Source organism: Myotis brandtii, unplaced genomic scaffold (genome assembly GCF_000412655.1).
Source record: "Myotis brandtii unplaced genomic scaffold, ASM41265v1 scaffold3089, whole genome shotgun sequence".
In the NCBI taxonomy this organism is placed as follows: domain Eukaryota; kingdom Metazoa; phylum Chordata; class Mammalia; order Chiroptera; family Vespertilionidae; genus Myotis; species Myotis brandtii.
The window spans coordinates 13,984-28,366 of NW_005361830.1; the positions used below are offsets into that span (position 1 = coordinate 13,984).

Here is a 14,383-nt window from a genome sequence, read left to right on the forward strand (position 1 = left end):
CAGTCCAGGCCTCCACGCCCCGGCGCCGCCGCCTGCAGAGTCCACAGGCCCTTGCACACGGCGCCATTTCACACGCTTTCCGTCCGATAAGGGTTTTGCAGCGTGCCATGCTCTCCATAAACGTGAAAACACTGACGTGTACTGAACTAAAAAACGGGGCTGTCGGGGGGAATGGGATTATTTAAAATGGTTTGCTGTCACAAAGGCAAGAACAGATACTCTCTGGTGGTCGAAATTTCAGCAGGTTCCTCCCTATAATCAACGCCGAAGGAAATGGGGCCGATCCCAACGTCCGCCCGTTGGTATCTACGGTCCAGAACTGGTGCCTGTAGCGACCACAGCCACCCACACACGGCCCACGACCGAACAGCACAGGCACCAGAGCGTATGGAGGCTGTGTGACCAGGGGCTACACCCCTCAAGAACAGAGAGCAGGAGGGATGAGATGATCACGCTGTGTCCCTCGAGCTCCACATAAACACGTCGGAGTCTCCAGGAGGCAAGCGGTGGGCAAAGCAGCGTGTCCGCCCCTTCCCCCTAAACGTACGTACGCAGGAGCACGGCTTATCGCGCAATAGGCTGTGATTATTCTTTTCAAATTTTCTTCACTTCCTCTTGAGAACACGCGGAGCGGTGGGCAAAGCAGCGTGTCCGCCCCTTCCCCCCGGAACACATGTACACAGGAGCACGGCTTATCGTGCAATAGGCTGTGATTATCCTTTTCAAATTTTCTTCACTTCCTCTTGAGAACACGCGCTTCCCGTCCAAGGCGAGGGTCCCTGCGGGAGTCACCAGGCTGGGCTCCCGTGTGCCCGTCTCCCTGGGGGTTTCCCGAGGCCACGCTTGGGGTGACGGCACCAAAGTGACCGCGGATGCAGCGCCTGGATGTTCATCTTCTGAGATGTTTGTCATCGAAGGAGAGAAAATACTTTTCTAGAGCAACACAGAACTCGCGTGAAAAGTCGTATTTCACAGACGCCACTGTCATGGGGGAGAACACGTTATCCTCTCTGTAATGCAGGTAAAGGCAAGGAAGACGGGCTGTGCACTGGTCAGGTTTATGTTAACAGGGAGCTCATGCTACATCCACCAAGAAGAGAGAGAGCAATGTCACCGCTGGGGGAAGAAAGCATTTGGCCGAACAAGGAGGTCCCACCTCACACCCTTCCGAACGGCTACCATCAACACATCAGCAAACGACAAGCGCTGGCGAGGATGCGGAGAAAAGGGAGCCCTCGCGCACGGCTGGTGGGAGTGCAGACTGGGGCAGCCACCGTGGAGAACAGGATGGTGTTTCCTCAAAAAATTAAAAATGGAACTGCCATTGGACCCAGTGATCCCACTTCTAGGAATATACTCCAAGAAATCAGAAACACCCATCAGAAAGGATATATGCACCCCTGTGTTCATAGCAGCACAATTACAATAGCTAAGGTTTGGAAACAGCCCAAGTGCCCATCAGTAGATAATTTAAAAAACTTATTTGGCCAAAACAAATAACTGAAGTATTTGTAGTATATTTTTCTGCCCAGCAGCTGGCTAAAGGCATTCAGCCAATCCCACGGCTGTTCGAGCCCTTTGCGTCGGAGGGGAGACGGGTCCGTACCTGGGACTGGGCGTTGATGTTGGCGCCTTCCTTGACCAGCACCTTGACGACCTCCGCCTGTCCCGCCAGCGAGGCGATGTGCAGAGCCGTGTTCCCCTTCTGTTTCGAAGAAACAGACAGAAAATGTTACCGCGTCCGCCCGCCGGTGGTAGAAATGGGAGTGTGACGGCCTGCTCCGTGCTGCCGCCGTCCCTGGTTGTCAGACCTGACCCCTCACCACGTGGCCGACCTCGGGGGGAGGGGGGTCATCTCCCTTCTGTCCTCAGCCCCCCCGGGGGGGGGGGCAGGGGGAGAGGCGGGCAGACGGGTGCTGATTGGTCCGCACAGGGTTCCATGAGGCTCTCACCCCCTGGCTAAGTGAGGACCTTCACGGGAGAGCTGGTTCTGGACCTACGGGAGCCTTTATTTTAAAACGTCAGTGAAGGACGGGAAGGAGGAAACTGATGACAAACACAAGCAGCCGAGGAAGGGTTGGTTTAAGGTACATCACATCGACGTGGCAGCTCAGGAGAAGAGACCTTCAGCATGAGTCTCTAAATGTCGGTTTAGCATGTATTTGACGTGGTCAAGGGGAAGGCTCATAAAAATGCCAATTTTCTCTTTGTGTCCAAAGTAAGCAAGTGATGGCCTGCACTCTAGGCCCTAAAGTGGAACTACATCTCGACTCCTTTGGATTCGCCAGGGAGTCTTTTGTCTTTAAAATTCCCCTGGAATTCCATACACCAGGCTGTGAGCTGGGCCCCTCTGCATTTTGGCACAAACGCATGAGGCGTTGACAGTCCAAACTAACTCCCCAGATGGAGGCCTGAGTGCCTAGCCCTGACCTTGGCCCTCCCACGGCTCTATCCCCACACCGCTCCCCGTCTCAGACCCTAACACTCCACGTCTCCTCCCCCTCCCCCTCCCCTAACCCTTCTCCCCGATTCCTACCCTAACGCTCCTTCTCCCCCTACCCTAACCCGACCCCCAGCCTCTCTCTTCTTCTCCCACAACACCGTGCTCACACTCCAGCCGAGCGGCAGGCTTGACTCTCACTGGCTACTGTTTTCTGCCAAATTGAAATTCCACCTTCTAAGGACAAAGACGGGTCGCCACTGGTGCCATTTTAAAAATAACTGTTGTTTCTGAAATGCTCCCCGGTGGCCAGGCTCACACATGTCCCTGCAGAGGCAGCGCCACAAGGAGGCACATCCCTCGCCCCAGCCTCTGCGCACGTCCGTCCTTGAACCTCGGCCACTCTCCTTACACACCCGGGGCAAGACCTCATGTTACCGTGACAACTCAGTCCATGACCCCCCAGCTCCCTCCCATCAGCCATAAAGGATTCTGCGTCCTCTCTCACCAGTTAGATGGACACATTAAAACACAACAACGTCATGAAAACTGCTTGTTCTTTCCACTGAGATGCTGACCACATCAATTTACCCTGTAAATGAGTTAATCTCAGGGGAGCAGGTGCTCCTGTTTCTGCGGACAATTCTGTGCATCTGTCTCTGCAGCCAAGGAGAAAGCCGAATTAGTGGGAACCAGGCCCGCAGGATTCGGCGTCAGGCCTGGCACCTCTCCAAATGCCGTCGCCCACACTCGGCCCAGCCGCCCGGGAAGGGGTTCGATGGCAGCTCGGCCTTTAAGAACCCTGGGGTCCCAGCGGCCCTGGGGTGTGCGCCAGGGGAAGGGGCCGGCGTCGCCGCTCCCAGTGCAGGGCGCCTACCTTGGTGGCGGAGTCCACGGCCGACCCTTTGCCCAGCAGCTCCTGCACCAGCCCCACGTGGCCCTCCTTGGCCGCCAGGTGGAGGGCGTTGAGTCCATTCTGCAAGAGAAGAGATGGCCTCAGGGTGGGCAGGGGTGTACGGGAGCACATGATCCCTGGCCCCGGGTCGCTCTCTCTGAGCATCAGCTCGAAGCTGCTAAGTTCAGAGACCATGTTCCCGTGCTTTGATCCAGAGGCAGAGAGGTAAATGCATAGTCGTTAGAAAGGGGGATTCGGCAACAGCATGAAAACAACCTTTTCTTTAAAAAAAACACTAAGACATCCAAATCCTTTCAGAGAGAGAGAGAGAGAGAGAGAGAGAGAGAGAGAGAGAGAGAAGCTCCGTGTCACTCCTAGTGCCAACCAGACACGAAGCGTCAGCCCTGGGCAGCTTTACATAAACCTGGCTTTGCAGCACCTGGGGGAGAAATGTCCTTTTCATAGAACTCGACAAAAAAGCTAAAGGACCGTGTCGACGCTCACACAGCCTTGCACAGCCCAGCCTGTACTTACAGGACCCGGAGCCTATCCTGTCGCTGACTGGCCTGGCATTCCGTTTCAACTTAAATGCATATTATAGTTTCTGATTGCACCGTGATGTCTGGCTCCCTCTCCCCAGATTCCTAAAGACTCCGTGACTCGTCACAGCACGGGGGACGCACGGACGACACCAAGGAGTCAGAGGAGTCAGACGTCTGCCCGCTGTCTTCATGCGCACAGAGAGCCAGGCACGGGGACCAGTTGCTTTGGGGCCATTCCCTGTTTGCGGTTGTTGCACGGCTCACACGGAATGGTTTTCTGCCGGAAGCCGATTCCAGCAGGACAGCAGGGCTGCATCTGAGAATGGCTGATGGCATTTCCCCAAACCTGATTAGGATGCATTAAATTGATTGTTGGCTGCCAGACAGCTCAGGGCATCTTAATCTACATGTTATTGCCTCCTACTGGCCAAACACCTGAACAGCCGTAGGCTAATTCCCCCCATTCTGACAATGGACTCTGTATAGGATTGAAGTGTATTATCTCTGCCTCGCCTCAGGACAAGTTGTGTTAATAAAAAGCATGGGGTCCTTATAATCCACACATGAGTGAGAGCATGTGATATTTATCTTGCTCCTCTGACCCCCAAATGCCTTTCAAAATTATATGTCGTCTCTGGACTCCTATTTAATCTATGCACAGCCTTTCTCCAGATTCCAGAACCCTTCTAAATGCCAGAACAAGAACCCCGGCAGCTTTCTCCTGGCTTTATATTTGGCTCAAAAATAAGGTGATTTGTTTGTCTTCTTTGCCTAACACGGTGCTCTAACTCGGAGGAGCTGGTACGGTTGCACTAACGCTTACACGGGTCGTAAACGGGAGCCCAGCCCTGGTGTTGGCTCCTGGAGGTTAACGTAACAGAACAGTACGAACCCGAGTCCTTTGAAACAACCGGCAAATATTCACTGAGCTCTTAGGTGAGCAAGTACCACCTGGTCCTTAAACGCCCGGCAGGCACCTGGCCCCTGGCGGACCCTTGTCTGCGGTTGCTTTAGGCCTCCGGCTGCTTTAGGCCTCCGGCTGCTCTGCTCCGTACACCCTACGTGCCGAGCGCAGGGTCCGCCAGTCTGTCTTGTGCATTTGAGAAAAGCGCAACTACCTCGCAGAACTGCCTTCATTATGCTGATGTAAATATCGGGAGGAGGCGGTTGAAATACAGGCGTTTCTGGAAAATACCAGGAGTTGCAGAGCAAATCCACACCAAATGGTAACAGGAGAGTGAAGCTCGGCCTCTGACCCCAACCTCCCTCTCTGGGCCACCGACCAGCTGAGGTCTCTCGGGAGCCACGCCCACAGGTAAACGCAGGTCGTTATGAAACGCTGTCGGCGGCGTCATTGCGCCATCGGCATCTGTGACATTGGCGAGGACCTAGCTACACGATGGAGGGAAAAAGCAAACGCAAACCACAAACAACCCGTGGGCATAGCCAAGTTCAGGTCCTGCCCCGACACCAACCAGCCGCCCGCACCCGCACCCGCCCGCCTCCCCGCGGTGGCCGCTCGGAGCTCGCGCTGCGGTGGGAGCCAGGGTTTACTCCGCTTTCTGTGGACCAGCAACCACAAGGCACCACGTGTCACGGCCATCCGACACCACTGAACTGTGTCTCGGGGTCTCTGGCTGGTTCCCGTGGGCTTCCGATTTAACAAAGTGAACCAAGCCACGGTGGCCACGAGGACACGTGTCTTATTAGTGAGTCTCCTCACGTGGCCATGGCTTTCTTCATTCCCAGACGACGAGTTTGTAACGAGGCACCTGCTAAGCCTCCGCCCAGTGACACATCTTCCCCGCGAGGCTGGGCATGTGGTGGCGCGACGGTCATTTCATCGGGAAAAGGTGGCACAGGACCGCCTCGCAGCGCCACCGCGTGCGTCCGCCCGGGGCCTGCGCACACAGCACCGTGGAGGCCACCGTCCCTCCCCTGTCCAGTCCCAGCAAATGCTCCCATCCTGGAACCCCCCGGACACAGAGCGGCCTTGACTGACGGTGAGTTAGCCTGGGGAGGAGCACGAAACTCTTCCAAACCCTAACAAGGCCAGAGGGACCGAGAGCGAGTGGTGACCAAGAGCTGGAAACCTGTGTTCACACGGTTGGTTGTGATGCAGAAGCAGGTCATCAACGCCAGGCAAAGGCTCATGCCCGTCCGCACGTCTCTACACAGGACAGAGAGCAAAGGAAAAGGGTGCCCGCAGGGGCAGGTGCTTCTGGTTTATTTTTTGTTGGACTTTCATACACACACACACGCACACACACGTCTCTGTGTTTATGTGTGCATAACTGCGTGTGCAAGTCTGTGTGTTTTTGTGTCATCTATGTGTGTGCACACGTGTCTGTTTATGCATGTATCTGTGCACACACGCCTGTGTCTGCGTGTTTAAGTGTGCATGTGTGTCTGTGTGCACATGTGCCTGTGCATTTATGTGTGCATCTCTGATGTGTGCATGTGTGCCTGTGTGTTTATGTGTCATCTCTGTGCACACGTGTCTGTGTTTATGTGTGTACCTGCGCGCACACACCTGTGTCTGTGTGTTTAAGTGTGCATGTGTGTGCACACATGTCTGTGCACTTATGTGTGCATCTCTGGTGTGTGCATGTGTGCCTGTGTTTATGTGTTTATGTGTGTGTGCCTGTGTGTTTATGTGTGCATGTGTATGTGCATGTGTGCCTGTGTTTATGTGTGTGCCTGTGTGTTTATGTGTGCATCTGTGTGCATGCGTGCCTGTGTGTATGTGTGCATCTGTGCATGTGCGTGAGTGCTCTGGGCTGCATAAACACTAAGGAAGTTTAGGCAACACCCGGGATGTGAGGGCACCTTGGGGAAAGGAGATGTCCTTTCGGGTCAAGTAGTGACAGCGGCTGCTCTCCAGCTTCTCCCGGGGGGGACGGGGGGGCGGGGGCTGGAGTTATGGTTGCCGGCTTGGAGTTCCTGAACTTACTCCCCTCTCAGACACATGCCGGATGCAAACAAGCGGAGTGGCGAGGGGCGGAGAAGAGTCCTTCCTGTCGATGATGTTTCCTGAGCCCCAGGCGGCATCAGCCTCACCCCATCCCTGGAAGGTTTCAGGGTCTGGTTCGCGGCCCTTCCTCCAACATGTAGCAGGTGGTTCCCCCGAATCTCGACCGTCAGGCCCCTGCCTCTCAGCCGATGGCCCTTCCCCCTCCCGCCTCGTCCACTCACTTCCATCGTGGGACTTGAGACCTCGTCACTTCAGGGACAGCACCTCCCTCCAGGCCCTCGGCTCCTAGCAGGGACCCTTCACCACCACTCACTTTCCTGCCAACCTCCTGGTCCCTGTGCACAGCCCCTCACCCTGCCCCTGGGTCCACTCCCTCCTGGTCCCAGTGCACAGCCCCTCACTGGGCAGGAATTCCCCGCATGAACGTCACCTTTGCTCCCTTCCCCGGGCTGTGCAGGCGCCCTCGGCAGCTTAGCTAACCCAGAGCCCCGGCTGCACGGAACTGACTCTGGGCCCAACGCCCGCACGCGGCCACAGAAGAACCCACGAGCCAGCCGTGTGCTCCGCGGGGCCCCGCACCACCTGCCATTCCTGCTCTGTAGCCCAGCACTCCCCACCCCCCAGATGGCTCCCTCACACCTTCTTTCCTGCCCATCACCCCTCCATCCTCTCTCAGCTGATGCCCTTGACTCAGATTCCACTGACAAGGCAGAGCGACTGTACGAACCTGCAGTGCCCACCAGCGTGTCCCCACACTGCCCGCCCTCACCCACAGGCCCGCCTTTCCTGGACCCGCCGCTTCCCAGCAGAGCCCAGCTCCCACGGGGGCACAGGGAACGGGCAGGATGGGGGCTGGCCCTCACCTGGGGTTGGGGGGGACTGGGATGCATGAGAGGGACTTGTTGGTGCATTTCAGTGACGTGCTAAGCCCGTCAGGATCCACGTGAAAATGCGGCGTTACTGCGAGGATCGTCACCTGCTAACACGCTGAACGCCCGCTCCGCTGGGCATCTGGCAGAATCTACTGTGATCCCGCACAACCCCTCACCTCAGTGTTGCTGCAATCACTTCTCACCACTGAGCACACCGCGTCCGGAGGAGCCGGCTGCCCGGGGCACACGGGAGGAGCCAACTGCCCAGGGCACATGGGAGGAGCCAGCTGCCTGGGCACACAGCTGGGGAGGGACAAGGTCGGGACCTGGGCTCCAGACATGCCCTGAGCTCTGGGTCACGCCTGTGCGCAGGTGATCAAGCCACTGCGGGCACCCCTCCTATTCAGGGGGATCCGTGCTCCTGGGAAATGGCACGTGGGCCTGGCCGTCCGTCTTTGAGACAGAAAAGCAGGGCCTGACCGGCCGTTCTGCCCCTGCACAGCCACAGGGCAAGGTCAGGCCGGGAACCAGGACACCTGGAGGACTGCGAACCTTTCGTGTCAGACCCGGGACAGGTCCATGCGATGAGAGACGCCTCCACACGGAGTCACTGCGGACCCAGTAGGTCCTCCCACAGGGAACACTGTCTACGTACTGGACGGACGGGCGTGAGGGGCTGTGGTGACCTGTCACTGGCTTATTGTCAACTTGCAGCCAACTGTCTATGAGAAGGATACAGAGTCTGTCTCTCATGTCTGGATGCTAACCTCACTGTGACACCCTTAGATTAGGAACGACCACTGAATACCTAAGAGAAGGACATGTATACATGAGACTCAGAAACGGAGCAAATGCGAACATTCATCCTCTTTTCTGAAAGAAATCCTATATAATAAAGCGGTGGTATGCAAATTGACTGTCACACCCTCACACAAGATGGTCGCCCTCATGTGGTCAAAAGATGGCCGGCAGGGGAGGGCAGTTGGGGGCAACCAGGCCAGCAGGGGAGGGCAGTGGGGATGATCGGGCCGGCAGGGGAGTGGTTAGGGAGTGATCAGGCTGGCAGGCAGAAGCGGTTAGGGGCAATCAGGCAGGCAGGCAGGCGAGCGGTTGGGAGCCAGCAGTCCTGGATTGTGAGAGGGATGTCCGTCTGTGGGATCAGGCCTAAACCGGCGGTCGGACATCCCCCAAGGGGTCCCAGATTGGAGAGGGTGCAGGCTGGGCTGAGGGACACCCCCCCCAGGGCACAAATTTCACGCACCGGGCCTCTAGTGAGCTAATAAGACACATAAGTTACTAGTTTAATCTTTTCAGGAAAACAACACTTAGCAGATTTGTAACCATTTGGGAAAGGAAAATGAAAACGTGAAGTTTTTTGTTCAGCGGTATCATCTTGCGCCAAATGTATGCATTTTCCCCATAAACCTTAAGTGATTCGAAACCAAATGGTAATTTTGGATTCGCTTTCAAAATTCTCATAGTCACTATGAGGCAATTTTATAAAGAAAAACATGTTCGCCCACATTTCAGTCTAGGAACCTCAGCGTGCCCACGCAGGCGCATTCTGGGGGAGCTGGTGCGCCGCCCGCCTTCACTGAGAAACACCGCGTGGTACAGGGCGACCTGGGGCGTCACACCCCCCACAATCTCGGGCTCACCAGCACAACAGGGCGCCTTCCCTTCTCCTCCACATGCCCAGTGAGCTCTGAGCCTGCACCTGGTTAAAAGTAGCCATCCTTTCGATGAGAGCTGCCTCGTTGCCCTTCGGGAAATATTTCCTGTTCGGTCATGGATTTGGGGCTGGAGCAGTCCCGGTGGGGGCACTCTCTGGCCTAAAAGTCCCTTCAGCCACCCAGCACGCTCATCTAATGGTGAATCGAGTTCGTTTTAGATGAGCAATGGGAGGTTAAACATGAGACTGGAGCGCCCGGCCGGCGTGGCTCAGTGGTTGAGCGTCAACCTATGAACCAGGAGGTCAGGGTTCGATTCCCGGTCGGGGCACAGGCCCGGGTTGCGGGCTCGATCCCCAGTGCGGGGCGTGCGGGAGGCAGCCGATCCATGACTCTCTTCCATCATGGATGTTCCTCTCTCTCCCCCTCTCCCTTCCTCTCTGAAATCAGTAGAAAAATACATTAAAACATGAGGTTGGAGCCTGAACATAGAGGAGGCGCCCGCTGTACACTCTGAAGGGCAGAGCATCTCAGGGGACGTGTTCTCCCGCAGGAGGAAGCGTGGGCAGGGGAGCGGACAGGGCCCGTGACCCCGGGGGACACCTCACGCTCACGGGCTGGGAGTCTGCGCTGTAACCCCGGGCGGATGCCGCCCGCCCGCGTTGGTCTCTGCAGAAAGGTCACGTGTGAAGCCCTCGGCAGACAGTGCTACACGGCAGCGAATTCGCCAACGTGAGCCACTCGGTTCCCTGCTCCCCCCTTAAGGTTCGTTCCTGCACAGCGACGAGCAAGGACCACGCCCGGCCGACTCGTTCACTTCTCACCTAAACGCAGGTGGCGGGGGAGGCAGCCTCCTGTTGTGTGGAGGCCCATTTTCGCTTGTTGGTTCTTGGTGAGTCATGCACAGTAACGGCCATGACAGGCATCCCACGGGAAGTCCTTGTTCACGTTTCAAACCTAATCTACACTGCACCCGGGGAGGGGAGGTGGAACGTATTCCTATTACCTTGCGCTGGAGGTTAGAAGGTCACTCTCTGGGCCCTGGCTGGTGTGGCTCAGTGGGTAGAGCGTCGGCCTGCAGACTGAAGGGTCCCGGGTTCGATTCCAGTCAAGGGCACATGCCCAGGTTGTAGGCCAATCCCCAGTAGGGGGCGTGCAGGTGGCAGCTAATCAATGATTCTCTCTCATCATTGATGTTTCTCTCTCCCTCTCCCTTCCTCTCTGAAATCAATAAAAATATGTATTTTTTTTTGAAAAAGGTCACTTTCTGGGTTGCAATGACTCCGTGAAAGTGGAGAAAGAGCTTGGACTGGAGCCTCCGGTCTCCGTTGCGTGTGGTTGCATGACGTCACGCTACCTTCTCACACACACGCGCGCGCGTTCTCTCCTGGAACACGCTGGCGACTGTGGCCACGGCAAGGACATTGTGTCAGGCCGCTCACAACCTCTGAGGACTCCGGACGTTGTTGGTCATAAAGCAAACTGAGTCTTTTCTGCTGAGAAATTGTTTTTTCTAAAAACACCCTGAGATCTTTCCTACGATTATACTTCGGGGTGAAGGGGACTCGGGGTGACTGAGGTGAACTTTATCTTCCCTGGGTTCCTGTTGGTGTTTTTAGAATAATTTTTACCTAAATGAACTGATGGCTTCATTGTCTACTCTCTAGCAAATTGAGACAGTTAATGAATTAACATTAAAACTGGGGGGGCCCTGCCTGGTTTGGCTCAGTGGATAGAGCGTCGGCCTGCGGACTGAAGGGTCCCAGGTTCGATTCCAGTCAAGGGCATGTACCTTGGTTTCGGGCACGTCCCCAGTGGGGGGTGTTCAGGAGGCAACTGATCTATGTTTCTAACTCTCTATCCTTCTCCCTTCCTTCTGTAAAAAATCAATAAAATATATTTTTTAAAAAACTGGGGGGATGTTTTTAATCTACTTTTAAAAAATCCAAGGTAACGTGTGAAAATTATAAACTCTCTCATTCTCAATCCCCCAGGCATTTGTGGAAGTAGTTCATACGCCCACAGGGGACTCGGATATTCTTTCTCTATTAAGTAACTAATTAGTACCCAAAGTTTAAATTATTTGTTCAAACGGACCCTGAAAACACAGCCGATAAGATTCGAGGTGGGAAGTCAGATGATTAAGAGGTAAAGACAACGGGACATGATCCTATGTTTGGGACAAAGGATGTGGGCCAGTTCCGGGCCAGTGTTGAGCGGGTGAGATCCAGATCTGGCCTCACCCACGCGGGAACCAAAGCGCGGCTGCTTCCACGGGTCTCCTGCCAGAGACCACGGACGTGGCGGCTCCCGGCCAGCCAGCAGCTGAGGCCGAGCGTCCCCCGGGGCTCTTGCCAGCTCCCTGCCTGCCTCGGCCCCACAGGAGTGACCGCAGGACCAGTGACGGGGCCTGTGTGTGCCACGGGGTAAGTCAGAGAAGACCGGCTCCTGTTCACTTGGAATCAGCCAGGACTGTCCGTCCCCAGCAGCTCTGCCAAGCGTGTGCACACATGCTCACACATACACATAGAGACACGCACACACATATACACGGGCACACACACATCACACACATCACACGCATACACACAGAGATACACACATATACACAGGCACACACGTGCACACATCACACACATCACACAGGCACACACACGCTCACAAGTACAGAGACACATCACACACAGGCACACACTCACACATACACACAGAGACACACACATCACACACATGCACACATGCACATGCATACATCGCACATAGGTACACACATGCACATGCACACACAGAGGCACACACATATACACAGGCACACACAGGCGTGCATACGCATACACACGTGCACACACATGCACGTGCCAGCGTGCCACCCACGCTCAGGCACCCCCCGAGCACTGGAGCGCACCAGACCCTTAACTTCCCGGCAGGAGAGCCTCTGTCTACATCAGCACAGAACCCTCCGAGTCCCTGCAGCCCAACAACGTCCCAAACGGAGGCTTTGTCTAAAGCCCCGTCGAGGGCACGTGACGGACAGATTTCAGACACGTCATTTCAGCCAGTGGTTTCAGCCTCTCCTGCTCTAACCCACGTTCTGAAACAAATCGGGGGGCGGGACTTTCTTATGTTATCCTCTTACTTCTCTGTCCCCGTCTGCAGCAGCGTGACCGGGCGTGCCAGGCCTGCAGCCGAGGAGAAAAGCCGCCAGGCCTGGGGACTGGCCGGCACTGATGGAAGGAGAACAACAGGCCCAATCGGGCCGCAGAATGACCGCTGACGGCCACTCCCGACCTCCGATCCCCGCAGCCTCAGCGATCGGGCCGCAGACAGACTGACCGCCGACGGCCACTCCCGACCTCCGATCCCCGCAGCCTCAGCCCTAGACACGCGTGTCTGAGGCCGCAGACGTCAGCTGGGGGGGAGCGGCCTTCGCAGGCCTGGGTCCCCCCAGGAAACTCAGTCCACGGCGTGTCCCGGACCCGCTCCCCCGAGCGCCTACCTGGTTGCAGGTGTTGATGTCCACGCCGCCCTTCAGGAACTCCAACACCTTGTCCAGGTTGCCGGCGCGGGCCGCGCGCAGGAAGCTGGCATTGCTGTCCGACTGCGGGAGAAGGAGAGGACCCTGGTGAGTCGCTGACCAGATCCACAACCAAAGGCCCCGCACGTGGAGGCCTCCCTGCCCGTGTCTGCCCAGTTCCCAGCACGGAGCAGGGGCCCTGCGTGGGGCGGGACCTTCCCGGTATTCCCGGGGGTTCCCGGTATTCCCGGGGGTCCCCGGTATTCCTGGGGGTCCCCGGTATTCCCGGGGGTCCCCGATATTCCTGGGGGTTCCCGGTATTCCTGGGGGTCCCCGATATTCCTGAGGGTCCCCGGTATTCCTGGGGGTCCCCGGTATTCCTGGAATACCACGATTCAGCGTGTTCCCCGGCCTCGGAGCATCAGAGGCAAGTCACCCGGACGCCGCCTGTGAGCTGCGGGTTCATGGGCGTGTGTGACACGGTCGCGCCCGGGGCTCACGTATTCCCACCCATCACGCACCTGCTGAGCAGAGGCCTCACTGACCACCCGTGCCCCACGCCGCCCGCGCACCGGAGAGGTGACCTGCGGAGACAGACTCCCAGCCGCCTTCCCGGGGGTGGGAGGTCAGCACCCGCCCCCTCACCCAGTCAGGTGTCTCTCTGCGCGGAAATTCAGGTCAGATGGGAGCCAGGAACCAGGCCCAGGCTGCTCCGACCCCGCTGTGCAGGGTGGGGGGGCCGGGTGTCTGAGGGGCTCCTGGCCTCCCGGGAGCACCCGAGGGACCTCTCAGAGCCTCCTCCAGGGCTGGGGTGGCATCCAGGGCTGCTTTTGCTGTTGCAAATCACAAGTTTTCCAACTGCTTTTCTCTGTTCTGAGTCAAATGTCTACCAAGTAGAAGCAGGTCACGGTGCCGCCAGCCGAGGGCTCTTCCCCAGAATGTCCCTCCCGGCGGCCCAGGGGCCGGGCCCAGAGCACACGCAGCGGCTGAGCCCCGTACAGGCCTCCCCGTCGGCCGGATTCTTCTAGAGCCCGCTGAGAGACTCCGTTTCCCCAAAGCGAGGAAACGCACTAGAAACGCACGTCGCAAGTGCAGAGGCGAACAGGTGGTCCCAGAACACAGATCCCAGAACAAGACAGAAGTGAGGCTGCAGGACGTAGGCCTCGGTGGTGACGGTCTGCAGGACACAGGCGCCCGCCGCCCACACGGTCAGTATGATTACAGCTCTGAGGGGCTGGGGTGACCCCTCGGGCTGCCGGCCTCCAGCCAGAGAGGGGAGGGCCGGGGCGGTGGCGACACACAGCGGCCTCCCCCCGTGCTTCCCGCTGACGCACAGGAGGAAGTTCCAAGCTACTCGTCCAGAGGGAACGTGCTTTCACAGGAGACGGCGTCTCCCGCCCCCCGGACGGTGCCCACAGGAAGTGCCGGACGGGGAAACTGAGTCTCCGGGGAGTCACAGACACACGTCCCCCGGCC

General features: G+C 57.2%; 1 protein-coding gene across 1 annotated transcript in view; it reads right to left on the minus strand.

Annotated features, from left to right (window-relative positions):
• The window catches only part of LOC102242966 (ankyrin-2), a gene marked incomplete at its 5' end in the record, with an annotated part of 51,168 nt that overhangs the window by 12,972 nt on the left and 23,813 nt on the right, over positions 1-14,383 (minus strand). The window contains 3 exons of the mRNA XM_014542638.1: positions 1,607-1,705; positions 3,318-3,416; positions 12,890-12,991. Coding sequence (XP_014398124.1) covers positions 1,607-1,705; positions 3,318-3,416; positions 12,890-12,991 — 300 coding nt within the window. The remainder of the gene's footprint in view (positions 1-1,606; positions 1,706-3,317; positions 3,417-12,889; positions 12,992-14,383) is intronic.